Source organism: Nycticebus coucang, chromosome 7, assembly GCF_027406575.1.
Source record: "Nycticebus coucang isolate mNycCou1 chromosome 7, mNycCou1.pri, whole genome shotgun sequence".
Classification (NCBI taxonomy): Eukaryota; Metazoa; Chordata; class Mammalia; order Primates; family Lorisidae; genus Nycticebus; species Nycticebus coucang.
The window spans coordinates 58,273,179-58,299,399 of record NC_069786.1 but is presented as its reverse complement, the minus strand read 5'-3'; the positions used below and the strand labels follow the sequence as shown (position 1 = coordinate 58,299,399).

The window sequence follows — 26,221 nt, the reverse complement described above, 5'->3', positions numbered from 1 at the left end:
TCTCCAATAACTAACTTTTTCTTTAAAAAGCATCCGTACATTAGTCATGTATGAGAAGTCTTAGCCTTGAGTACAAGGCCTGAGATGCCTCTCATATCACATTCAACCTTCAGCAGCCTGATACTGGCCCTCTCTACTGCCATCTTCTACCACTACCTCTTTGATTTCCTGGCATTTTATTCCTCAGCAAAATAAAGGCTGCTTATAATTCCTTAACACACAACACTTATTTTATGCTTTCTTACCCTTGTTTATTCTGTCTCCTCTACCTGTAATGTCCTTCCCTTCCCAGCTTCCTGAATTCCCCAGCTGTGCCCTCCTCCACGAAGTCTCAGTCCAATGGCCATCTTTTGCTGTAATTCCTCTATGAAGACCTCCTTCCCATCAGTGCCACCACCAACCCCAGGCACTAAGCTAAGGGGTCCTCAGGAAAGCTCCCATTTTCCTGCACATCTGTCTCCCAACAGACCACAAACTCCATGATGTCAGACACAGTGTCTTCCCCATATTTCAATCTCCAGCTCTCTTAATACAGTGGTCATCTAAATGTTAAATATAGATGGGAATATATGGGATAAAAAGAAGCCCAGCCACAGTTTTGACATCTCAGGAGAAGTTCCAAGGTGCTGCATGCTTTCTACAATAATTTATACTGCTGCCAAGAGAGGTATTCCAGTTGCCCCACATAAGAGGTTGGTTATCAGAAACGTGTCACATAAGCAGTGAGCAAGCACAAACATCTCTGTCTTTACCCCTTTGTCCTTTATAATGACTACATACCCTTTTCTATGAGCAAAATTTGTGGATTTAGGGATTTGGAAATGTCTCGGTAGCTCAAAAATTGTAGTTTTGTTTCGCTGGTGTATACTGGGTATACAGAGGTATCTGATAAAAGAAGAGACTGGGCAGATAGAATGGGTTCATATTTTAGGTGACTCTGAAAGCCAAAATAAAGTTTTGAATTTTACTTTCTATATACTGAGTAGTCCCTGGTTTTTGAGAAAGCAACATTGCATAATGACTTGTTAAGAGATGATCCCTTTATTCCAGACCAAAATCTCATATGGTAGCTTTCTGTACCAAGTGTAATGGAGTCAGAGTTCTATTAATCTTCACTTGTCAAATGATGGATTTTGAAAGTCATATACTTAACATATGTATATATCTTGGATTTTTAATAGTTCACAAATAATAAAATAACTATTTTCCAGATTTCTCCCTTACTAATAATTAGCAGCTATCATTTCTCATGATATTTTAAAATAAAATCTTATTTCTTCCATAAACTAGTTGGTTCAAATTTACTATGGGCTAAATAAATAGGTCACATTCTTTATCATTTTTTTCAAAGCTAGTTAAATCAGTTTAGCAGTTATCTAAAAGCAGCTTTGCCTATTTTAGCTGAATTCTTTTGTCATATTTAAAAGTTATGTTGTATTTTATTTGGAGTTATTTAAATTCTCAACTCCTTTTTAAAATAAAGGTGGTAACTTATTATAGGGAGATAAAAATGCATGATATATGATAAATAAATATAAGATTTAAAGTTGCATTTGCCTGACATAATTCATTATTATATTCAAGTTAAAACCAACATGAATAGAATTACCAAAAACAGAAACAACACTCTCTGACTAACCACTGGGGCATTACCTGGGATCTGGGCTGCAAAGCTAGTGATTGGTTAACTGTGCTTAGAAGAACCTAGTCTAAGAAAATACTCTTAGTGAAATTAACTTTAAATAGACTTGTTGTGTATGGATGGGATATTCAGAGTATAAAATTATAACCCACATTACCTTTGAAAAATATCTCCCTATATGCCATTGGTGGGACTGTTACAAATTTTAAATTCTTTAAAACGAATATATTAAGACTGATTATATTTACTGGATAGCTGGGTGACTTTTTTGTTTTGATTTTTGTTTTTGAAATTAGGTCTGAAATCACAAAATCATGGACTTTTCTGCTTGTTAGAGATACAGGTCAAGTTTAGCTCTCATTTTTTCAGATAAATTAAGACTTTAAAAGGTGAACTGTGTTAGTTTACCAACTACCTTATTAAGTAGAATAAATCTTGGAGTTTAAATACTATTTGGTGGCTAAGACTCTTGCAACATTTGCATCCAGGTCAATATTCTAAACAACTCCTTACAGCATTTTCTTTCACAATTCTCTAAATGTGATGATAAAGTTTGGATGAAAGTCTGTGTGTCCCGGAATATAAAATACTCTCTCAACCTTTTAGGGAAAAGCCTTTTTGTGTTTATTTTAATCTCATTTCCCTCCCCCCATGTTAAGTAAATTGCTTCTATTCATTACACCTAGTCCTTTTCTAGATTTGAAAACTGCATGACTCATATATAAAAACTGATTTTATAATTTTCTAAAAACAGCCATGTATTTTTATTTCTGAGAAGTACTATGTTCCAAAGGAAACTGTAACTATTCCTCAATATCTCAGTGACAATATTTATTATTTTTCAGTGAAAATTATAGTTACCAAGAAAAACCATTGTGATTTTCTTGAACCAAACATACTGTGTTGTAGCGGTATACATGGGTTTGCTTAAATGTATGTTTTTTTTTTTTTAATGTATGTATGTTTTTAATACATACTTCAAAATTACATGAATCCTTTCTTATAGATAGTGCTGTAATTACCACACCATCTTTGTATAAGTTTGCCAATTAATAATGGCATTTTAATGTAACATTTGGTTTTCTTTTCTATATTCAGGTTCTCTCTTTAGGCGCAGATGTCTTGCCAGAATACAAACTGCAGACACCACGTATGAACAAGTTTACGATACTGCACTACAGCCCTTTCAAGGCAGTCTGGGACTGGCTTATCCTGCTGTTGGTCATATACACGGCTATATTCACACCCTACTCTGCAGCCTTTCTCCTCAATGACAGAGATGAACAGAAAAGACGAGAATGTGGCTATTCTTGTAGCCCCTTGAATGTGGTGGACTTGATTGTGGATATTATGTTTATCATAGACATTCTCATAAACTTCAGAACAACATATGTAAATCAGAATGAAGAAGTGGTAAGTGATCCGGCCAAAATAGCAATACACTACTTCAAAGGCTGGTTCCTGATTGACATGGTTGCAGCAATTCCTTTTGACTTGCTGATTTTTGGATCAGGTTCTGATGAGGTAAGAGCTGCTTAACAAACTTATTTTCTGAACGATTGCAATTATGAAAGTCAATCTATTTGAACCTCAAAAAAAAAAAGTGGTTGCTTTGCAAGCTTCCTATATGTCACAGATGAAATTCATTTTCAATTTGAAATGCTATAAAATGAATTTGCCATGGCAAATCAAATTCTGTTTTTTACTAAGAGATGCAAAACACTCTCCATCCTTTAACCAAAAAATTAAACTTTGTAACAAGAGGTATATAGCACACAGCATTCCTGGCATGTAAAATCTCTACATAATAATTTCATGGCTATAAAACTTTCGAAGCTGAGGTTGGGCGCAGTGGCTCACACCTATAATCTTAGCACACTGGGAGGCTGAGGCAGTTGGATTGCCTAAGCTCAGGAGTTCAAGACCAGCCTAAACAAGAACAAGACTCCATCTCTAAAAATAGCCAGGCATTGCGGCGAGCACCCAGCTACTCGGGAGGCTGAGGCAAGAGAATTGCTTGAGTCCAAGAGTTTGAGGGTGCTGTGAGCTGTGACACCCTGGCACTATACTAAAGGCAGCAAGTGAGACTCTGTCTCAAAGAAAAAAAGAAAGCTTTCTAAATTTACGTATGTCTTTTCTTTTCTTAATCTAATATTGTGGTTTGAAAGAACACAGACTTGTTTTTTGTTCAAATTCTGTGAAGAGGACACCTTCTGAAATGTCTTGTTCTAAAACTTTCTGTTAAATAAAATCCAGATTGGAATGTACTTCTGTGTCCCCAATACCTATACAGTTGGAAACTAAGGAATATGAGAAGTGTATGTATAATGCATTTTCTAGATAGAGAGTCCATAACTTTAATCAGATTCTCAAAGTGTTCTTTGATTTGAAGGAATTTCTCCCACAGTCCCCTCACAAAAGGTATGCAAGGAGTTTGTAGGTTTGTTTGTTTTAAATTTGAGGCTCTAATGAGATAATACATGCGAAACTCTTAGAAAAATATTCAAAAAAAAATCTGCTGCTATTAAACTTGTCGAACTTTTAATGTTGGATACTACTTACTTTGGGTTTTAACTAAAAAATAAAATATTGCTCTACTCATATTTATCTTTGAGTGTCTTACAACGGGAGATTCAGGTTATTACATGACATAAACTCATATTGCTAAAGAACAGGATAAAACTTCACTCTTTCAAAAGTTAAAACATATACACCAACAGCAAAAGCTAGTGCTTTTATACGTAAATTTAGAGGCAGAATGCAAGAAAGTTTAAGTTTCAATCTTTTAAATCTTAAAAGATTGATTTAAAAATACTCTGTAAAATTCTGAACATAACTTAAGCATTTTCCCCAAATTCAAATCTAATACTGTGGCCAATGTAGATCTTAGAACGAAGAGGAAACACAAAAAATAATCTATTTCAGTCTTCCACTTAGGAGTTAAAATGCTGTTGTGCACGTTTTACAGATGGCGCCTCTACAACCCAGAATTGCTAAGTGTAGCACTCAGGCCTACCTTCTGCACAGCTCCTATTTAGTGGTATAATACTTTATTCATTCATCAAATATTTATTGAGTATCCTTCAAACAGGCAGGCACTATCCTAGGTTTGGAGATTCAGAAGTAAATCTGACTAAGTTCTTCTTCTCCTGGAACTTACATTCGAGAACTGAGGAAGAGGAGATGGTGATGATGAAATAACAAAGAGGTGGATGTGGCAGAATGACTTAGATGGGTGGCTACTTTGGATCGGAGGTTAGAAAAGGCTGACAAGGAGGTGCCATTTGAGTTGAGACTTGACCGGGTTGGTGGGGCGGAGGAGACCAGCCATGTGGAACCATAGTGCAGAGTATTTCGAGCAGAAGGAAACACTGAAAATGGCCCAACTGGGGAACAAGTTTGCCATATTAGAGGAACAAAAAACAGCCAATAGCAGCCAAGCTGAGTGACAGTAAAAGGTGGCGTGCTAAGATGAGAGGACAGGGACCAAAGCACATAGAGGTGTGGGATTTCATGTTTATTCTGGCTGCAAAGGGAGTCCTTGGAATGGGAGTGACATTCTGATAGACATGTTGAAAGATTGCACAGGCTGGACAGTCAAGCCCAGCTAGGAGCAGGGGAACCATTTTAGAGCCACTGATATAATTCATGGAAGACAACACAACAGCTTGGACCACAGAGATGATAAACAGTGGAGAAACCTGTGATGTATTTTGGAGGTGAGCTGTCAGTGCTTGTTGGTAGATTAAATATTACATGGAAGGTATGAGAAAAGGCAGTGTGAAGGTTGGCTCTAAGATTTTTGTTGTTTGTTTATTTTTGTTGAAACCTTGTTGGGAGGAGAAGGAAGGGAGGTTGCTTAAGCAACTTTTATAGATACTAAAGTATTTATCCAGATAGGAAAATTCAGAGAAGAAAAAGGTGTGTTGGGGAGAAATTCCTGCTTGGGCCATGTTAAGTTCAAGATGCCTGTTACTCACTGAGGTGCCAGCGGCATGTAGACAAGTCAGGCACCCCATGAGCAGCTAGGAAGATGTATCTGTGAGTAAAAGACAGAGAAATGAGGATTGTTAAATCAAAAATAGACATAATTATGGCAGAGGCAGGCTTGGAGCAGTATTTCTACGTTAGGACCATGCACCATTATCTATGTGGACCTTTTAAAAGAGTCTGAAGATTCCTATTTGGCAGGTCTGAAGTAAAGCCTTGAAATTTGCATTTTTTTTTTAAATAGCAGAAATGATTTTGCTCTTCAGATACACAAGACCAAATAGCTATTTCTGAGACAACAAGGAAGTCCAGGGAAGGCTTTTCATGTGCTTATACATAAATATTTCTACAAAATAAGTGCAGAAATACACAAACAAGTTAGGGAGTGATTTTCAATGAAGCACAAGAAAAGTCATTAAATTACTTAATTTTCACTGAATAACTAAAATGTCTGTTTTACTTATTACAGCATCAAGGATTAATTTAGGAAAAGTAATTTTGTCAGTGTCAATTACACATTAATGTCTTCCTTGCCAATTTCCCTAAATGTTAAGCTACTGTAACACTTTTATTTACATTTAACTCCAGATGAAAAAACAGTTTTGAATTTTGTACCTAAATTATTTTATCTATGAAACAAATGCTAAGAGGATGTCTTGGCATATACATTTTTACTAAAGCATATAACATAACTGCTAATATTTTTCTAAAGAACCATTTAATTATCTAGCTTAAGTACATGCAAATCACTTAGAAATGACAAAAGCTCTTCTATAATCTTAAGAACATGATGAAGAAAATACTGGCATTATAATAGACCTTGCCTATATCATTAATATCTTCTTTATGATTACACCATCCAGAGAAACAGAAAAGATTCTCTATTTCCTCATTTTTGCCTCATCAAACATCATGCCACCCATGGCAAATTGCCTGAATAGCATTGACATAAAGGAACAATATTACAAGCTCAGTCTCCAGAACATCAACTCCTGGATCGGCCTCAAATTTTCCCATATTTACCTTATCTGTGGCAAATCTTAATTTTAAAGATGTGAACTGTTAGCATCTAGAAAACTCTGCTAAGTTACAAGCTTCATTAACCTCTTCCTCCCCTGAAATCAGGATTCTTATGATTAATTACTTGCTGTATTGACCTCCTTTTTGCATACTTTACTGTTATTTTTCCCAAATCCTAAATGCAAAAAAAGACAGGCCTTAGAAAACATAAGTAACTACAGTGTTCTTTCAGGGAAAATCCCAATGGAAAAGAGAAATTTCTGGCTCACACTATTAATTTTGTCTATTAGTCTGATAAATGAATTGTGGGAAATAGGAAAGATAGGAGGAGAGCCTTAGCAGACATTTGTACAGAAACACTGATCATCTGGTCACCTATTTTTTTTTTTTTTTTTGAACCTGATCTTTACAATAAATGTCATTAGTTTGCTGGAAGAGAATTCCTAAAACATCAGATACACTTATGTTCAACATTAAATAGCAAATTACATTTCAAAAGCATCCATGCATATACGTGTCTACACATAAAGTAGCTGTGTCTCTCTGCTTGGATAGCCCTTGAGAGTTAAGGCAGAAATTTTCATTGGCATGTATACAGAGCTGGTGGTCATGCCTCCAAATATCAGGGACATGACACGAAAGAGACACAGGATCCCCAGTGGAATAAATTAATTTGCCTTAAGTTTATCATTTATAGGTGATTTACTATATTTTGCAAGAGATGGCATAAGGCAAAATTTGGGGTAAAATATTTCTCAGAAAACGTCAAATTCCTATTTAAAAAATACATAACATTCATAGTTATTCATTTGCTATAACATTTGCCTACTACTATTTAGAATTATTTGATGATGATTTTTTCATGTTACTATAAAGAAAGATAAAGTGAGTTCAAATGGCAGCAAAATAAAAATGTTAATTATAAAATGAAGTAAAAATAAAAGTGCCTAGATAGTAAAAGTTGTTAAATACTGGAATGAGTTTTACAGTGAGGTTTTAAAATAATGTCCTCTTTAAAAGGCAAACTTTGAGAAGTTTGGTATGAATGAAGAAATGACAAACGAGGTAATTTCTATAGTTTCTAGACCCAGTCAAATTATAGCTCCCTGATTGTATCAGTGTCCCTAAAAATATTGAATTAGAGTGAGTCACACTGAATAAAGAACCAGGAATTTGTTGCAGTGTTATTGAGTTCTATTGGGTAAGTAATTCATTGAGTGACATATACAAATGCCAGAGCTAAGACAGAATTAGCTGAAATGATTGCTCATGAAACATGAGTGTAGAGTCATGGAATTTATTACTTCCTAAGTGTTACCACTTCCTTCCTTATACCCAAATATTTCTTGACAAATAGGATAGAACGGTATAGGAAAGACTATAGATTAAGTATAAAGTGTCAATGACAATTCATTTTATCAACACTGTAAGTGAAGCTAAAGATCGTATACTTATTTTTCCTCATTTATCACTTACCTATAGGTGAAGGTTGTATAGAGTATGCCTCTGAAATTAAGTATTTGAAATGTAATATTCTTATAAATCTTCACTAGGAATAAAGTAGAATTATTTTTCAAATTAAAAAAAATTGAACGTGGCATGTTCCCTTATTAGTGAGGCTTTCTCAGTTTAACTATAGATAAATTCATTTTTAAGTAGAGAGTTGTTTACTGATAAGAAACTACTTATTTTAATTTCAGGCCCTCTAAAAGAATTCCACTGGCATTAAGAGAGAATTATAAAATAGCTACCAAAAAAATTATAGTCTTCTTGAGTCTGAGTCTAATAACTAACATATTTATATAATTTCAATTGTTTAGAATATGTATATTTAAATAACATTTAGTTTAAAAGTTACATTGTTAATAAAGGTAATCAATTTCTACCTCAATATAAGATGGTATCCAGACTTTATGGATGTAGATACATTTTTAATGTTTTGAAGTTGGATGATATTCATCAGCCAGTCAGAAATATGAATAATTGAATTTCTGGAAAGAAGTTCATTTTACATTTAAAAATATTGACAAGATATATCAAAAATAAAATGTTAAATAGACTTTCTCTACTTTGACATTTGACAAAAAGAATTGGAAATACCATTCAATCACAATAAATGAGTTGAGTTACAAGTGGCATGGGTGCTGGCGAGGTAGGGACCTAACTCGTTAGAGTCCATTGTGTCCCCTTTGCTAGAGTTCATGGACAGGACTAAAAAACAAAGTTCCTTGTTTCAGTCTACTGCAAAATGATTTACCACTTTTTATACATTATTTATTATCATTATATGTTTGTATTTTTGTAATGACAATTACACTTTACCATCTAGTAAGCTTTCATGCTTTTTTTAGTTCCTATCAAGGATAATAATAAGCACACAATATTTTTCTGATACCAGTGAAAAGCTCAAGAAATAATATAACAGATAATTCTTTACTTCTACTGTTTTTTAAAATTGTTATAATCAAGTTTGTGGACAGTTTCATTCATGATATTTCCAAAAATTGCAAAAAGATAGGCTCCTAAAATATGTCTGGAGATTACATAAATTTACATGTGCTATGAGATAATCATGCATTCTGAAAACACTTCTATTCAGTCAATTTCTGATGTTAACATAATATTATAAGGTACTTAACTTCTTGGTCCCATTTTTTGCTTACAGGTAATACACAGATGACTCATGGAACTAAATGATGGGTATAAACAGTCCTAGCAAATCAGGAAGAGAAGATAGATAATTCTTTAGTCTATTCTCTCTCAGATTTGGGTTTAATCACTTCTTACTTTTCTGTAATCTGAAGTAAGAAACTTTTAGTCTTTAAAGAGATATTTAAGTAATAAGAAGGTAAGAGTTCTTACAATCCCGAACATCATCTACAGGATGTGCTACACACAACTGTAGCTAATAAAGCATATCCAAGTGTGTTAGCAGCAACTTGACAACAATAGAACAAAGGTCAAGGCATTTATTACATTGCTAAACTACATGTGTAGTTATGCTTGGGTACATGTTACAGAAGCACAAGAGAATGGCTTTGACTGTTGAAGTCGATCTCCAGTCATCCTTGTGATGCAACTGAGAGATACAATTGCCTAGTAATTTATCCTCCTTTTCTCTTGCCCCTTATCTCTCTTCTACTTCTGCAATTATTTTGCAAGAATAATGTTCATTGGGTAAACCTTTTTCAGAAAATCTCATTTGTGTGTTATTGTGTTAAGTTACATTGATTTATGTGCTTGGAGAACTGTTTTATTTTCATTTTGATAGAATCTTAGAAGAAACATCAGAGATTTCTTTGGAAGAAGGGCAAAAGGGGGGCCACATGCACAGCAGATTTCATTGCTTTTCTTTTCCTAACATCATTTTTATTCTACCATCTTCATAACCAGCAAAGTCGTTAGTACTTATTATTATAACATATTATAAAAACAGCACATTTGTTTTGAAGGTTTTTCACTTCATTTGATTGGCTGGAGATTTTCATTATATTTCATGTATTTTGAGATTCAAAAAAAAAAGTTTGTTCCAAAAACAAGATTTGAACAACAACCCTCAGATATTTCTGATTTCTCAGTACAAGTAAACAGAGAGCAGACTTAGGAAGAAAAAAGAAAACACAGGAAACTGAGCCATGTAGAAACGGTGAAACGTTGAACCCAAGCGATTCCTGCTGTCACAGCCTGAGCAGTCAGTGTTCCTAGGTGAAGTTCTTGGCATTCAAAGTCCCTGCTATTTCCTGGGGGAGGGGGAGAGTGAGTGTGAGGCCAGTGTTGAAAAGCCTGTACTTGTGGTTCCAGATATGTACATAATACATTTGAAAACTGTGAAAGCCCTTTATCAACCCATTTCACAGCATAAAGTTTCTGCTTAGTAATAGAAACAAAAATGTAAACATAGGAACATGGAAAGCTACCTTTTTGGGGGGAGTATTATCTACAGCCCTGTAATTATTCCCATTTACAGATGAAAAATCGAAAGCTTGAAATTAAATGAATAGTTTGTCCAAAGTGGTGCTCTGATTTGGAGGTAAGATTCAAAGACAAATTTGTCTACAGCAAAGTCCTAATACAGAACTGCTAAGCTAAAATACTGGTAATAAAAATAGTGGAAAATTACCGCAGATGCTGGCGTGGATGTGGAGAGAAGGGAACACTTTTACACTGCTGGGGGGACTACAAACTAGTACAACCTTTCTGGAAGGAAGTATGGAGAAACCTCAAAGCACTCAAGCTAGACCTCCCATTTGATCCTGCAATCCCATTACTGGGCATCTACCCAGAAGGAAAAAAATCCTTTTATCATAAGGACACTTGTACTAGACTGTTTATTGCAGCTCAATTTACAGTTGCCAAAATGTGGAAACAGCCTAAATGCCCACCAACCCAGGAATGGATTAACAAGCTGTGGTATATGTATGCCATGGAATACTATTCAACCATTAAAAAAAATGGAGGCTTTACATCCTTCGTATTAACCTGGATGGAAGTGGAAGACATTATTCTTAGTAAAGCATCACAAGAATGGAGAAGCATGAATCCTATGTACTCAATTTTGATATGAGGACAATTAATGACAATTAAGGTTATGGGGGGGGAAGCAGAAAGAGGGATGGAGGGAGGGGAGTGGGCCTTGGTGTGTGTCACACTTTATGGGGGCAAGACATGATTGCAAGAGGGCCTTTACGTAACAATTGCAATCAGTGTAACCTGGCTTATTGTACCCTCGATGAATCCCCAACAATAAAAAAAAAAAAAAATAGTGGAAAATTTGCTTCTCTCCCAGGACCACCTAATATGAATGTAAATCCTTCATTTATTCATTGAGAAGAGAACTACTTTTAACCTGTGAAGAACAAACGCTATCTCCTTCACTGCCCTTTGTAAAATAGTAACTCGGGCGGCGCCTGTGGCTCAGTGAGTAGGGCGCCGGCCCCATATGCCAAGGGTGGCGGGTTCAAACCCGGCCCCGGCCAAACTGCAACAACAACAAAAAAAAAATAGCCGGGCGTTGTGGCGGGCGCCTGTAGTCCCAGCTACTCGGGAGGCTGAGGCAAGAGAATCGCGTAAGCCGGAGAGTTAGAGGTTGCTGTGAGCCGTGTGACGCCACGGCACTCTACCAAGGGCAGTACAGTGAGACTCTGTCTCTACAAAAAAAAAAAAAAAAAGTTGTAAAATAGTAACTCATCTTGGGAAACAGAGAAGACTCACCTCTCTGCACATCCCAAACTGAGCGAGAAGAAATCCTGTTAGGATAAGCACATCTCAATTACCCAAGTTCCTCTCACTTCTAAAAGGTTCCAATACTTGCAGAGAAGAACTCAGGACAGACTGGAAGGCCACCCTTCCCTTTTGACCACTATGCCATTAAAAAAAGGAACTAAAGGATACTTATTATAAAATTTTAATGAAAGGAGTTTTTTTATATTTCTTTTTTCATTAAATCAATATTAATAGATATATAGTGTAATAGTTATTCTGTGTGCTATTTCTTCAATTAAGATATAAATGTTCTTAACACAGTTGGAGGTACATTGTGAAAAAAGTAGCAACAATGAACAGATAAAATTACTCAATAATTGATCGGTAAACACCATGTAACTATGGAATAATTATAAGCCCTGTGAATTATATGGTACTTATGGTTGACATTATTTAGGAAACTTAAGAAATGAACTTGTAATTTATACTTGCCAGATTTCAAATCCAAATAACCAGTTAAGTATCCTGTTATTATATAAAAGTATCCTATCATTAGATACCTGGTCAGTAATAATCATGCAATTAGTTACATACATCATACCCCAAAGCAAAATGCATCTATAATATCATTGGGTCATCAAGAAACAGTTTATCAATTTAGCACATTTTGAAACCGAAAAAGAAAAGATGCGTTTAAAGATAGTGCCTAGTTCATGCCTGCAATCATCCAATAAGTTTTCCCCAGTTAGAGGAAGAAAGAGCGTGACTGGCTCTGCATCGTTATTTAGGTTTTTCTCAACTCAAATGTCAGCTCCTCAGCAAGCCCTTTCTTGCCCTTCCTTTCTAAAGTGATCTCTACCCCAGCCCCCAAATATTCTCTATGATATTACTCTGTTTCAAATCATCACACTTTTCTCTCTGAAATTACTTTATTGTTTGTTTATTTGTTTGTTTGAGACAGAGTTTTAGTCTGTAGCCCTTGGTAGAGTGCCATGGCGTCACAGCTCAGAGCAACATCCACCTCCTGGGTTAGGCGATTCTCTTGCCTCAGCCTCCCGAGTAGCTGGGACTATAGGTGCCCACCACAACACCCAGCTATTTTTTGTTGCTGTTTGGCCCGGGGCTGGATTTGAACCTTCCACCCTCGGTATATGGGGCCGGCACCCTACTAACTGAGCCACAGGTGCCGCCCTATTTGTTTGTTTTTTAAATATTTAACTCTCCCAAGTGGATAGCAGATCTTATTTTCATCAGAGAGAACACTTTGCTAAATAACTGCCTCTCTTTGAAAAGCGACTTTGTCTGTTTGTTCAACACTGTACCATCAGAGTGCAGCTCTTGGTAGGCAGACAGCACCATATTGAAATGTTTGTTAGTGTATAAATCAAATCAGTGACTATGAGGTAGGAACAAGGCAGGTAGAGCGTAAAACAAGACAGCTCCTCCATGCCTTGGGTCTTGCATGCCTAGACGCTGAATTAATATGCCATAGCATATTAGTTCAAAGCAGACATAGTTTTTTAAAAAAGGAACTAATCTTAATACTTAATTCAAATATAGTTCTCCTCAATGCTGCCATATTGTTTTAACCTGTTTCTGCCTACTTTGCTTCAAATGAACATACTTTGAGTTGCTTACCAATAGTTTCTGACCATGCACATTTATTTCTCCAGACCACAACATTAATCGGTCTTCTGAAGACGGCCCGGCTCCTTCGTCTTGTGCGAGTGGCCAGGAAACTGGATCGGTATTCAGAATACGGCGCTGCTGTTCTAATGCTCTTAATGTGCATTTTTGCCCTGATTGCTCACTGGCTGGCTTGCATTTGGTATGCGATTGGGAATGTAGAAAGGCCCTATCTGACTGACAAGATCGGATGGTTGGATTCCTTAGGACAACAAATTGGAAAACGGTACAATGATAGTGACTCCAGTTCTGGACCATCCATTAAAGACAAATACGTCACAGCACTTTATTTCACCTTCAGCAGCTTAACCAGTGTAGGATTCGGAAATGTGTCTCCTAACACCAATTCGGAGAAAATCTTTTCAATTTGTGTCATGTTGATTGGCTGTAAGTAGATTTCTCTTCTGTTACCTATTAGGATAAAATAATACCATGAAATTAAAATATCTAACACATTTAACATAAGGCAAAGAAAAATTACAGAAACCTGTGGAGATAATGTGTGGGTGCTATATTCTACCAAACCTAATTCTCCCTGTGAAGCAGAGACAGTGAAAGTTCTTTCAAACTCTAGGAATCAATGGGCATAAAATTGGGAGTGATGTGGGTCTTAAGATTCTGATAGAAACTTGGCAATTCACTTTTACTGCTATAACAGAGGTATCTGTAATTTATTACCAATAAATATTTTCTATTTCAAACTGTGGCTATATTAGAAAGGAAATATTAGCTTATATTTCATACTATTGATATAAATATATAGAAACAAAGACACAGATAGAAACTAATACATAGTATATCACAAACATCACCATGCCAATTATAATGTCAGCTAAGCTTTAAGATGTGTGTATTTATACAACACAAACATACTTGTACATAATATACATAAGTTTTCCCCTGTCATTGACCAAACATTTCTTTCCCTGTGATGTTATGCCTGGACCTATATGATTACCCTTTACCCTGTAATGAGCTAATGTAAAAGCATCATTTACAATGAATAATCTTTGGAATTAAAAAAAAAATCACACTGGGGAACCACCAAAGATCATCTTTCTTATGCTTGGCAATAACTAGCAAAAACATGATGGGTTTTTAAAGCTTCAAAAAGAACATCATCCTTAGATTGCATAGAAAGTTGAAAATCAATCCTGATAGCTATTTTTAAATATCAACATATTGACTAATGAAATGTGCTTAAATAAGCCCTATTTATGAAACTTAAATAGATTCGCCCAGTTTGTTGTCCACATTATATAAAATGTACTCTTCATGTTTATATTAATGTTTTAGTGTTATTTTAGTAACACTTGCATAAATAAATAACATTATATTTAAATAATTCTTAACATTCTACTAACACAGTCCAAGTCTTAGCTACAAACACAGAACCATTGTACCCAGAAGAAAATAAAGTGGAACCTACTAGAAAAAAGTAGAAATCGCATTCCAGAAAGACTGAGTTTCTCAAAACAAACACTCTCCCAACCATTTTGTGGTTACAGCTAGTAATTACACTTTTTAGTGGTCACTAACTTTAGCGCATGGGTAGCAAAGAAGGAATAGGGAAAAAATGCTTTAATTAAGCAATTATACAGAAAAAACAAGCCTTTTAAGAAAACAGAGACTGTTTTTTGAAACCTGGAGTTTATAAAGAAGAATTTTTTTGTTTTTTTGGTTTTTTAAATTTTTTTATTTATTTTATTGTTGGGGACTCATTGAGGGTACAATAAGCCAGGTTACACTGATTGCATTTGTTAGGCAAAGTCCCTCTTGCAATCATGTCTTGCCCCCAAAAGGTGTGGCACACACCAAGGCCCAACCCCCTTCCTCCTTTCCACTCTCTGTAAGGAAGAGTTTTTAAAATGCACTGAAGTTTAGCCAGTTCACCTTTTAGACTTAGTAAACCATAACATTTCTTTCTTTTTTGAGACATGGTCTCGTTTTGTCACCTAGGACAGAGTACAATAGCCTTATTATAGCTGATACCTCCCTGCAACCTCAAACTCCTAGGCACCAGCAATCCTCCTGCGTTGGCCTCCCAAATAGCTAGGACTACAGGCACACACCACCATACATGGCTAATTTTTCTATTTTTTGTAAAGATGAAGTCTCACTCTTGCTTATCCTGGTCTCGGACTTCCAGCCTCAAGCAATCCCACCTTGGCCTTCCAAAATGCAAAGATACTAGGTGTGAGCCCCCACACCTGGCCTGCACTAATCTCTACTTGCTTAAACCTAATCTCTAATCCTTAAGTCAGGCAATCACTGACAGTTTCCTTCCTTCCTTCCTTACGTTCTTTTTTAAATATAGTGCTAGACTATCTGTATTGATTCTTTAAGAGTACATGTGGTCTGCAGATGATAGCTACAGAAGAATTTGATCTCTAAAGAAGAGAGGAAATACTCCAGTGAAATAGGGTATAATAAGATATACTCACATTCCACATAACATTATGTATTTGAATAAAAGACTTTGTTCTTTAAATCTTAATCAAAATTATATTATGCAAAGCTTAATATCACTCAAGAAAAAGTTTATAGGTATTCCTGGAGAACTATACCATAATCTATTATTCCATAAAGAAAGAAAAAGTGTAAAATCGAAACGTAGCAATAATGAGAATACCCCTGATATTTGCTTAGCCATTTAATGTAAATGAGTGTACACATGCATGTTATTTCTAGTTAGAGGCAACTATTTTAGAAAATGATTTGGTTTTAGCTGTTTGCTATATTTTAAAACTAAGCACATACTCCTCATACCTATTAGTAGCCTGATTTCAACAGAAAAATAAAATAAAACAACCAAAAATATGTAAAAGATTGTATATACGCTAATTATAACTATAGTGGTTGAACATTCTCATCATACTTGAGCTTCTTTAAATGTAATCTTTAGTCTAAAAAAAAATATTTAAGCCAAATTGTAGAAATAAGGCAATCAACCATCCATCTTCCAGCAATATAATTCAAGGGAACTAAAAATAAAATCTTAAAAAACATCTAACAAAATGCAAATAACTCAAATGCCTATAGATATATTTTTAAAAGCTGCAATTTGCAAAGACAGTTTTTGTACTGCTGAATGTATATGGAGAACAGTGATCAGTTAATTTATTTTATTTGTTTATTTATTTATTTTTAGAGAATAAAAGTGTACATAATGCAAAATGAAAAACAAAAGAAAGTTATACAGTCATTAACTGTAAGTGTAAGTTATGCTCATATATTTATATCTATGTTCTCTAATATATAATATAATTTTATATTTTTATTCAAATAGTATAAATATGTATACTGTGTTTAATTTAAGTGACACAGAACCCAATCAACAAAGGCAAATGTATTCCATCTCTTACTTGCTTGACAAACATCTTGGGAGAATTTCTCATTTTTAGAGCATGTAAAAAAAGTTACTGGAGTTCTAAAACTTTACCCTTCTTCCATAGAAAACAAATAAAACCAACAAACAGAAAACAGAACAAAATATATAAAGCAAATGTTTTCAGACATTTGAAAATAAATGGGGGAGCTTGGTCCCTAAAAGAATGAAAACAGAATGGGGTCCATGTTACTATCCTTGGCTTTCTACCTGGGAGTACTTTCTGGATCACAGGGACCAGTGAAGAGAAAGATAAGCCAACCAAAACAGTCTTGCTGGGTTAAAAAAAAAAAAAAAATAGAAAATCAGAGGTCATGGAGGCTAAGGTGCTAGAATTTTTAAAACAGACAACCAAGAAGAGGCAGCTTTGGCAAAGAAAAGCTCCAGAAACCGGGCGGCACCTCTGGCTCAGTGAGTAGGGTGCTGGCCCCATATACTGAGGGCGGCGGGTTCAAACCCGGCCCGGCCAAACTGCAACAACAAAAATAGCCGGGCATTGTAGCAGGCCCCTGTAGTCCCAGCTACTCGGGAGGCTGAGGCAAGAGAATTGCCTTAACCCAAGAGCTGGAGGTTGCTGTGAGCCGTAACACCATGGCACTCTACTGAGGGCGACAAAGTGAGACTCTGTCTCTAAAAAAAAAGAAAAAAAAGAAAAGCTCCAGAAACCTACACAGGTCTCCCTTTCAGTCTTCTGATGTATACTAAATCACAAACGCGTGAGGTGAAATGGCAAAGAAATACCCAAAGTCCTGCAAGCTGAACAATTTCCAGATATCCCACAGGTGGGAGATTTTCAAATTCCTGCCAGCAGATTAGAAAGCTCTTATTGGACATCCAGAGTATTCAGTAGAAATAAATCTCAGAAAAATTGTGCCGTATGGTACTAGAGTTGATCTTCCCCTAACAGAGCTTAAAAACAAGCCTCAAAAGGTGCAAGCTGATCTGCAAGTGCCTCAGCCCTACGAGAACATCTAACATGTTTTTAAAGAAAAAAAAAGAAATACACCTGTGAACAATGTTAATTGTGAAATGCCCAGCATCCATTTAAAAATTAATAGATATGGTAAGAAACAAGAAACTGTAAACTGTAAGCAGGAGAACAATCAAATAAACTGGAACCAGAATTGGCAAAAACAATGGAACTAACAGACAATACCAAGCATTTGAACAAATATGTATATGGAGTCCCAAAAAATGGTGGAGGCAAGCAGAAAAAAAAATAATCAGAAAAATAACAACTGAAAATTTTCCAAAATTCATTAAAACTATAAACCACAAATACAAGAAGCACAGTGAATCCTAAGATTAAATGTGAGTAAAACACATCAAGGCACATCATAATCCAATTACTGAAAACTAATAAGGTCTCAGTAGCCACTAGCAAAAAGACAACAGAACAAAGCTCTTAACTTGCTAAAAGAAAAACCAAATCTGTTAACATAGAAATCTATGTTTAATTAAACTATACTTCAAAAATGACAAAACCTCACATAATTCAGCATAAGCAGCATACAAGAAATGATAATAGTATTCAGGTTGTGGGAAAATGATACCAGATGAAAATTTGGATTAACACAAAAGAATAAAAGAGCAGAAATGGTAAATATGTGAGTAAATTTAAAAGCCTTTTTCTTTATTTATAAATGTCTTCAAAAATAATTTTTTCACTTTTTATATTTTTGAAAGCTGTTAGCAAAAATAAATTCAGTTAATGTGTAAATTCTCTATCATATGCAGATAAAGTATGATAATGATAACATAGAAAAATGAGAAGGGGAAAAAGAAACATTATAAGATTCCAACATCATACATGAAGTGAGCAGGGAAGACAAAATACAAAAATAAAAAATAATAAATCCAAAAGATAGCAAGAAATAAGAAAAAAGAGACATGTAGAAAACAAATAGCAAGATAGTAGATTGAAAGCCAACTGTATCAATAATTACATTAAATGTAAATGATCTGAACACTCACTGAAATGCAGATATTATCAAACAATATATATATATATATTTTTTTTTTTTTTTTTTTTTGAGACCGAGTCTCACTGTACCGCCCTCAGGTAGAGTGCCGTGGCCCCACACCACTCACAGCAACCTCTAACTCTTGGGCTTACGCTATTCTCTTGCCTCAGCCTCCCAAGCAGCTGGGACTATAGGCGCCCGCCACAACGCCCGGCTATTTTTTTGTTGTTGTTGCAGTTTGGCCGGGGCTGGGTTTGAACCTGCCACCCTCAGCATATGGGGCCGGCGCCCCACTCACTGAGCCACAGGCGCCAGCCCTATCAAACAATATTTTAAAAGCAAGGCTTAGCCACATGCTATCTAAAGAAAACACACATAAATATAAAGACACAAGAAAAATATGGGAAAATGTTCATACATACTATAATCATGAGAAAATTTAAGGAGCAGTGCGTATTAACTTCAAAGTAGACTTTAGGACATGAACTATTACCAGAGCTAAAATAGAAAAACACAACAGTCCTACATGTGTATGCACTTAATTACAGAAGTGTGTGTGATGCAAAAACTAACCTAATTAAAAGGAGAAATAAACAAATTCATAAGACAAACACATAATTATAGTTTGCAAATTTAATACTCTCCTGTCAATGTTTTATAGAATAAATAGACAAAAACATTAATAATCTGAGATATAGAAGACTTGAACAATACTATAAGCTAAACTTGACATATGGGCAACTGTACATTGTTTTCAAATGTATATGGATGGAACAGTCACCAAGACAGGCTGGGCCACAAAACAAGTCTCAGTAGATTTTAAAATATTGAAATGCTATGGTGTATTTCCTGATCACAGAGAAACCAGAAACCAGTAACAAAATAAGGTAGATGAGAAGGGAAGGAAAGAAAGATTGATACATATTTTTTTTTTTTTTTTGAGACAGAGCCTCAAGCTGTTGCCCTGGGTAGAGTGCTGTGGCATCACAGTTCACAGCAACCTCAAACTCCTGGGCTCAAGCGAGTCTCCTGTCTCCACCTCCCAAGTAGCTGGGACCACAGGCACCTGCCACAACACCCGGCTATTTTTTGGTTGCAGCTGTCATTGTTGTGTGGTGGGCCCGGGCTGGATTCGAACCCACCAGCTCAGGTGTACATGGCTGGCGTCTTAGCTGCTTGAGCCACAGGCGCAAAAATCTCCATGTATTTGGAAATTAACACACTTCTAAATAACTCATGGTTCAAAGAAGATATCACATAGAAAATTATTAAAAAAACTTTAATTAATGAAAATAAAATGCATCAAAATGTATAGCAGGTACCTTTGGGCATTAACATTTTTAGAAAGAAATTCATACCTTTTGATTTTTTTTTTTTGTAGAGACAGAGTTTCACTTTATTGCCCTCAGTAGAGTGCCGTGGCGTCACACAGCTCACAGCAACCTCCAACTCCTGGGCTTAGGCGATTCTCTTGCCTCAGCCTCCCGAGTAGCTGGGACTACAGGCGCCCGCCACAACACCCGGCTATTTTTTTGTTGCAGTTTGGCCGGGGCTGGGTTTGAATCCGCCACCCTTGGTATATGGGGCCGGTGCCCTGCTCACTGAGCCACAGGTGCCGCCCACCTTTTGATGTTTTTATTTAAAAAGCAGAAAGATCTAAAAATCAAAGATTTAAGCTTCTATTTTTATGAAGTCAGTAAAAGACAAGAACATTAAACCTAATATAACTAAAAGAAAAGAAATAATATCTATAAGAGCAGAAATTAATAAAATAAAAAATAATAGAAAAAGTAATGGAAATAAATTATAGCTCTGTAAGAGATTGATAAAATTGATAAGCTAGACTGAAAGAGAGAAAGAAGACATAACTTATCAATGTTCTTTTTTTTCTTTTAAAAGGATTTTTTTTTTTTATTGTTGGGGATTCATTGAAGGCACAATAAGCCAGGTTACACTGATTGCATTTTTTAGGTAATGTCCCTCTTGCAATCATGTCTTGCTCCCAGAAGGTGTGGCACACACCAAGGCTCCACCCCCCTCCCTCCATCCCTCTCTCTGCTCTTCCTTTCCCCACCCCCCTCCTTTTTCTCTCTCAGCTCTCCCCTTGCCCCACCCTCACCATGACGTTAATTGTTGTTAATTCTCCTCATATCAAAATTAAGTACATAGGATTCATGCTTCTCCATTCTTGTGATGCTTTACTAAGAATAATGTCCTCTACTTCCATCCAGGTTAATACAAAGGATGTAAAGTCTCCATTTTTTTAAATAGTTGAATAGTATTCCATGGTATACATATACCACAGCTTCTTTTTTTTTTTTTTTTTTTTTTTTTTTTGTAGAGACAGAGTTTCACTTTATTGCCCTCGGTAGAGTGCCGTGGCGTCACACAGCTCACAGCAACCTCCAACTCCTGGGCTTAGGCGATTCTCCTGCCTCAGCCTCCCTAGTAGCTGGGACTACAGGCACCCGCCACAACGCCGGCTATTTTTTTGTTGCAGTTTGGCCGGGGCTGGGTTTTAACCCTCCACCCTCATTATATGGGGCCGGCATCCTGCTCACTGAGCCACAGGTGCCGCCCTACCACAGCTTCTTAATCCATTCCTGAGTTGGTGGGCGTTTAGGCTATTTTCACATTTTGGCGATTGTAAATTGAGCTGCAATAAACAGTCTAGTACAAGTGTCCTTATGATAAAAGGATTTTTTTCCCTTCTGGGTAGATGCCCAGTAATGGGATTGCAGGATGAAATGGGAGGTCTTGCTTGAGTGCTTTGAGGTTTCTCCATACTTCCTTCCAGAAAGGTTGTACTAGTTTGCAGTCCCACCAGCAGTGTAAAAGTGTTCCCTTCTCCCCACATCCACGCCAGCATCTGCAGTTTTGAGATTTTTGTGACGTGGGCCATTTTCGCTGAGGTTAGATGGTATCTCAGGGTGGTTTTGATTTGCATTTCTCTAACATATAGAGATGATGAACATTTTTTCATCTGTTTGTTAGCCATTCTGTCTGTCTTCTTTAGAGAAGGTTTTATTCATGTCTCTTGCCCATTGATATATGGGATTGTTGGCTTTTTTCATGTGGATTAATTTGAGTTCTCTATAGATCCTCGTTATCAAGCTTTTGTCTGATTCAAAATATGCAAATATCCTTTCCCATTATGTAGGTTGTCTATTTGCTTGGTTGTTGTCTCCTTAGCTGTGCAGAAGCTTTTCAGTTTAATGAAGTCCCATTTGTTTATTTTGTTGTTGTTGCAATTGCCATGGCAGTCTTCTTCATGAAGTCTTTCCCCAGGCCAATATCTTCCAGTGTTTTTCCTATGCTTTCTTGGAGGATTTTTACTGTTTCATGCCTTAAATTTAAGTCCTTTATCCATCTTGAATCAATTTTTGTGAGTGGGGAAAGGTGTGGGTCCAGTTTCAGTCTTTTACATGTAGACATCCAGTTCTCCCAACACCATTTATTGAATAGGGAGTCTTTCCCCCAAGGTATGTTCTTGTTTGGTTTATCAAAGATTAGGTGGCTGTAAGATGTTAGTTTCATTTCCTGGTTTTCTATTCTATTCCAAGTGTCTATGTCTCTGTTTTTGTGCCAGTACCATGCTGTCTTGACCACTATGGCTTTGTAGTACAGCCTAAAATCTGGTATGGTGATGCCCCAGCTTTATTTTTATTATTAAGAACTGCCTTAGCTATACGGATTTTTTTCTGGTTCCATACAAAACGCAGAATCATTTTTTCCAACTCTCGAAAGTACGATGTTGGTATTTTAACAGGAATGGCATTGAATAGGTTGATTGCTTTTGGGAAGTATAGACATTTTAACAATGTTGGTTCTTCCCATCCATGAGTATGGTATGTTCTTCCATTTGTTGATATCCTCTGCTATTTCCTTTCTGAGGATTTCATAATTTTTTTTTATAGAGGTCCTACACCTCCTTTGTTAGGTATATTCCCAGGTATTTCATTTTCTTTGAAACTATGGTGAAGAGAGTTGCATCCTTAATTAGCTTCTCATCTTCACTGTTATTGGCGTATACAAAGGCTACTGACTTTTGGACATTGATTTTATATCCTAAAACATTACTGAATTTTTCATGACTTCTAGGAGTCTTGTGGTTGAGTCTTTGGGATTCTCTAAGTATAACATCATGTCATCAGCAAAGAGGGAGAGTTTGACCTCCTCTGCTCCCATTTAGATTCCCTTTATTTCCTTGTCTTGCCTAATTGTATTGGCTAGAACTTCCAGCACTATGTTGAATAGTAAAGGTGACAGAGGACAGCCTAGTCTGATTCTACTTCTAAGAGGAAAAGCTTTCAGTTTTAGTCCATTCAGTAAAATATTGGCTGTGGGTTTGTCATAGATAGCTTCAATCAGTTTTAGAAATGTGCCACCTATGCCTATACTCTTCAGTGTTCTAATTAGAAAAGGATGTTGGATTTTATCAAATGCTTTTTCTGCATCTATTGAGAGGATTATATGATCTTTATTTTTGCCTCTGTTAATAAGATGGATAACATTTATGGACTTGCGTATATTAAACTAGCCTTGCGTCCCTGGGATGAAACCTACTTGATCATGATGAATGACTTTTTTGATGATAAGCTGTAATCTATTGGCTAGGATTTTGTTGAGAATTTTTGCATCTATATTCATGAATGAGATTGGTCTGAAATTCTCCTTTTCGGTTGGGTCTTTTCCTGATTTTGGTATTGGGATGATGTTTGCTTCATAGAACATGTTGGGGAAGATTCCCTCTTCCTCAATTTTTTGGAATAATTTCTGCAGTACAGGAATAAGCTCTTCCTTGAAGGTTTGATAGAATTCTGGTGTGAAGCCATCTGGACCAGGGCATTTTTTGGTTGGAAGCTTTTTTATTGTTTCTCTAATCTCAGTGCTTGAAATTGGTCTGTTCAGGACTCTATTTCTTCCTGGCTAAGTCTAGGGAGAGGGTGTGATTCCAAATATTGATCCATTTCCTTCACATTGTCAAATTTCTGGGCATAGAATTTCTGGTAGTATTCAAACATGATCTCTTGTATCTCTGTGGGATCAGTTGTTATTTCCCCCTTATCATTTCTGATTGAGGTTACTAGAGATTTTACTGTTCTATTTCTCATTAGTATGGCCAATGGTTTATCTATTTTATTTATTTTTTCAAAAAACCAACTCCTTTTTTCATTAATTTTCTGAATGATTCTTTTGTTTTCAATTTCATTGATCTCTGATATGATTTTGGATATTTCTTTTCTTCTACTGGATTTAGGCTTAGATTGTTCTTCTTTTTCCAATTCCATAGGATGGCTTGTGAGTTTGTTGATGCGCTCTCTTTCTGTTTTTCGAATGTAGGCATCTAAAGCGATAAATTGTCCTCTCAAAACTGCTTTTGCTGTATCCCACAGATTTTGGTAGCTTGTGTCTTCATTGTTGTTATGCTCAAGGAAGTTAATGATTTCCTGTTTTATTTCTTCCTGCACCCATCTGTTATTCAACAGAAGGTTGTTTAAATTCCATGCCTTTGTGTGAGGTTGAACATTTTTGTTAGAGTTGAGTTCTACCTTTAGTGCCTTATGGTCTGAGAAGATACAAGGTAAATTTTTAATTCTTTTTATTCTGTTGATATTTGTTTTATGTCCCAGGATATGATCTATTTTGGAGAATGTTCCATGGGGTGATGAGAAGAATGTATATTCTTTATCTTTGGGATGGAGTGTTCTATATGCATTTATCAAGCAAAGTTGTTCTAGGGTCTCATTTAAATCTCTTATATTTTTGTTTAATTTCTGTTTAGAGGATCTGTCCAGCTCTGTAAGAGGAGTGTTAAAGTCCCCTGTTATTATGGTATTATCGGATATCATATTGCTCAGACTGAGTAAGGTCTGTTTCAAGAATCTGGGAACATTTAACTTGGGTGCATAAATATTTAGAATTGAAACATCCTCTTGTATTTTTCCATTGACTGATATAAAGTGACCATCTTTGTCTTTTTTGACTTTTGTTGCTTTACATCCATATGTATCTGAAAATAAGATTGCAACTCCTCTTTCCTTCTGAATTCCATTTGCCTGAAAAATTGTCTTCCAACCCTTGACTTGGAGTTTTAATTTGTCTTTTGAAGCCAGGTGTGTTTCTTGCAGACAGCAAATGGATGGCTTGTGTTTTTTAATCCAGTCAGCCAATCTATGTCTCTTCAGTGGGGAATTCAAGCCATTAACATTTATTGAGATAATTGATAAGTGTGGTAGTATTCTATTTATCTTATTTTGTGAGAGTCCATTGCTTAGTTTTATCTTTTGCATCCGTATGGAGGTTTGGTTCTGTCCTTTAATTTCTGAGTTCTTACTTTGCTGCTGATCCATTGTGGTGGTCAGTGTGCAGAACAGGTTGAAGTGTTTCCTGTAGAGGTGGTCTTGTTGTGGCGAATTTTGTTAATGTTTGTATATCCGTAAATGATTTGATTTCTCCGTCAATTTTAAAGCTTAGCTTAGCAGGGTACAGAATTCTGGGCTGGGAATTGTTCTGTTTAAGTAGATTAAAGGTAGATGACCATTGTCTTCTTGCTTGGAAAGTTTCATTAGAGAAGTCTGCGGTCACTCTGATGGATTTGCCCCTGTAGGTCAACTGGCGCTTACTCCTGGCAGCTTGAAGAATTTTTTCTTTTGTCTTAACTTTGGACAGGTTATCACAACATCTCTTGGAGAAGCACAACATCTCTTGGAGAAGCTCAGTTAGAGTTGAGATGACCTGGGGTCCGATATCCCTCTGAAAGCAGTGTGTCAGAATCTTTGGTGATATTTTGGGAATTTTCATTTATAATATTCTCTAGTATGGCTTCCATTCCTCTGGGGCATTCTTCTTCCCCTTCTGGGATTCTTATAACTCGTATGTGGAGAGCTTCATAAAGTCCCATAAGTCTGACAGTGAATGTTCTGCTTTCTCTCTCTTCCTTTCTGCCTCTTTTACTATCTGAGTTATCTCAAGAACTTTGTCTTCTACCTCTGAAATTTTTTCTTCTGCATGGTCTAACCTGTTGCTGATACTTTCCATTGCATATTTAAGTTCCCTAATTGACTGCTTCAGTTCTCTCAGCTCCGCTATATCCTTTCTATATCCTTCATATCATTCATCTCTTATTTGATTCTGTTTTTGGATTTCCTTTTTGTTATTTTCCACTTTATTAGCAGTTTCCTTCATTGTTTCCATCATTTCCTTCATTTTTTTCATCATGTGTATTCTAAATTCCCTTTCTGTCATTCCTAACATTTCTTTATAGGTGGAATCCTCTGCAGTAGGTACCTCATGGTCTGTTGGAGGGATTGTTCTGGACTGGTTCTT

General features: G+C 36.1%; 1 protein-coding gene across 2 annotated transcripts in view; it reads left to right on the top strand.

The window, feature by feature from the left end:
• The window catches only part of KCNH7 (potassium voltage-gated channel subfamily H member 7), a 542,346-nt gene that overhangs the window by 453,602 nt on the left and 62,523 nt on the right, over window positions 1–26,221 (top strand). For both annotated transcript variants that reach the window (XM_053597374.1, XM_053597375.1), the window contains 2 exons: window positions 2,741–3,166; window positions 13,528–13,927. In XM_053597374.1, the coding sequence (XP_053453349.1) occupies window positions 2,741–3,166; window positions 13,528–13,927 (826 nt within the window). The remainder of the gene's footprint in view (window positions 1–2,740; window positions 3,167–13,527; window positions 13,928–26,221) is intronic.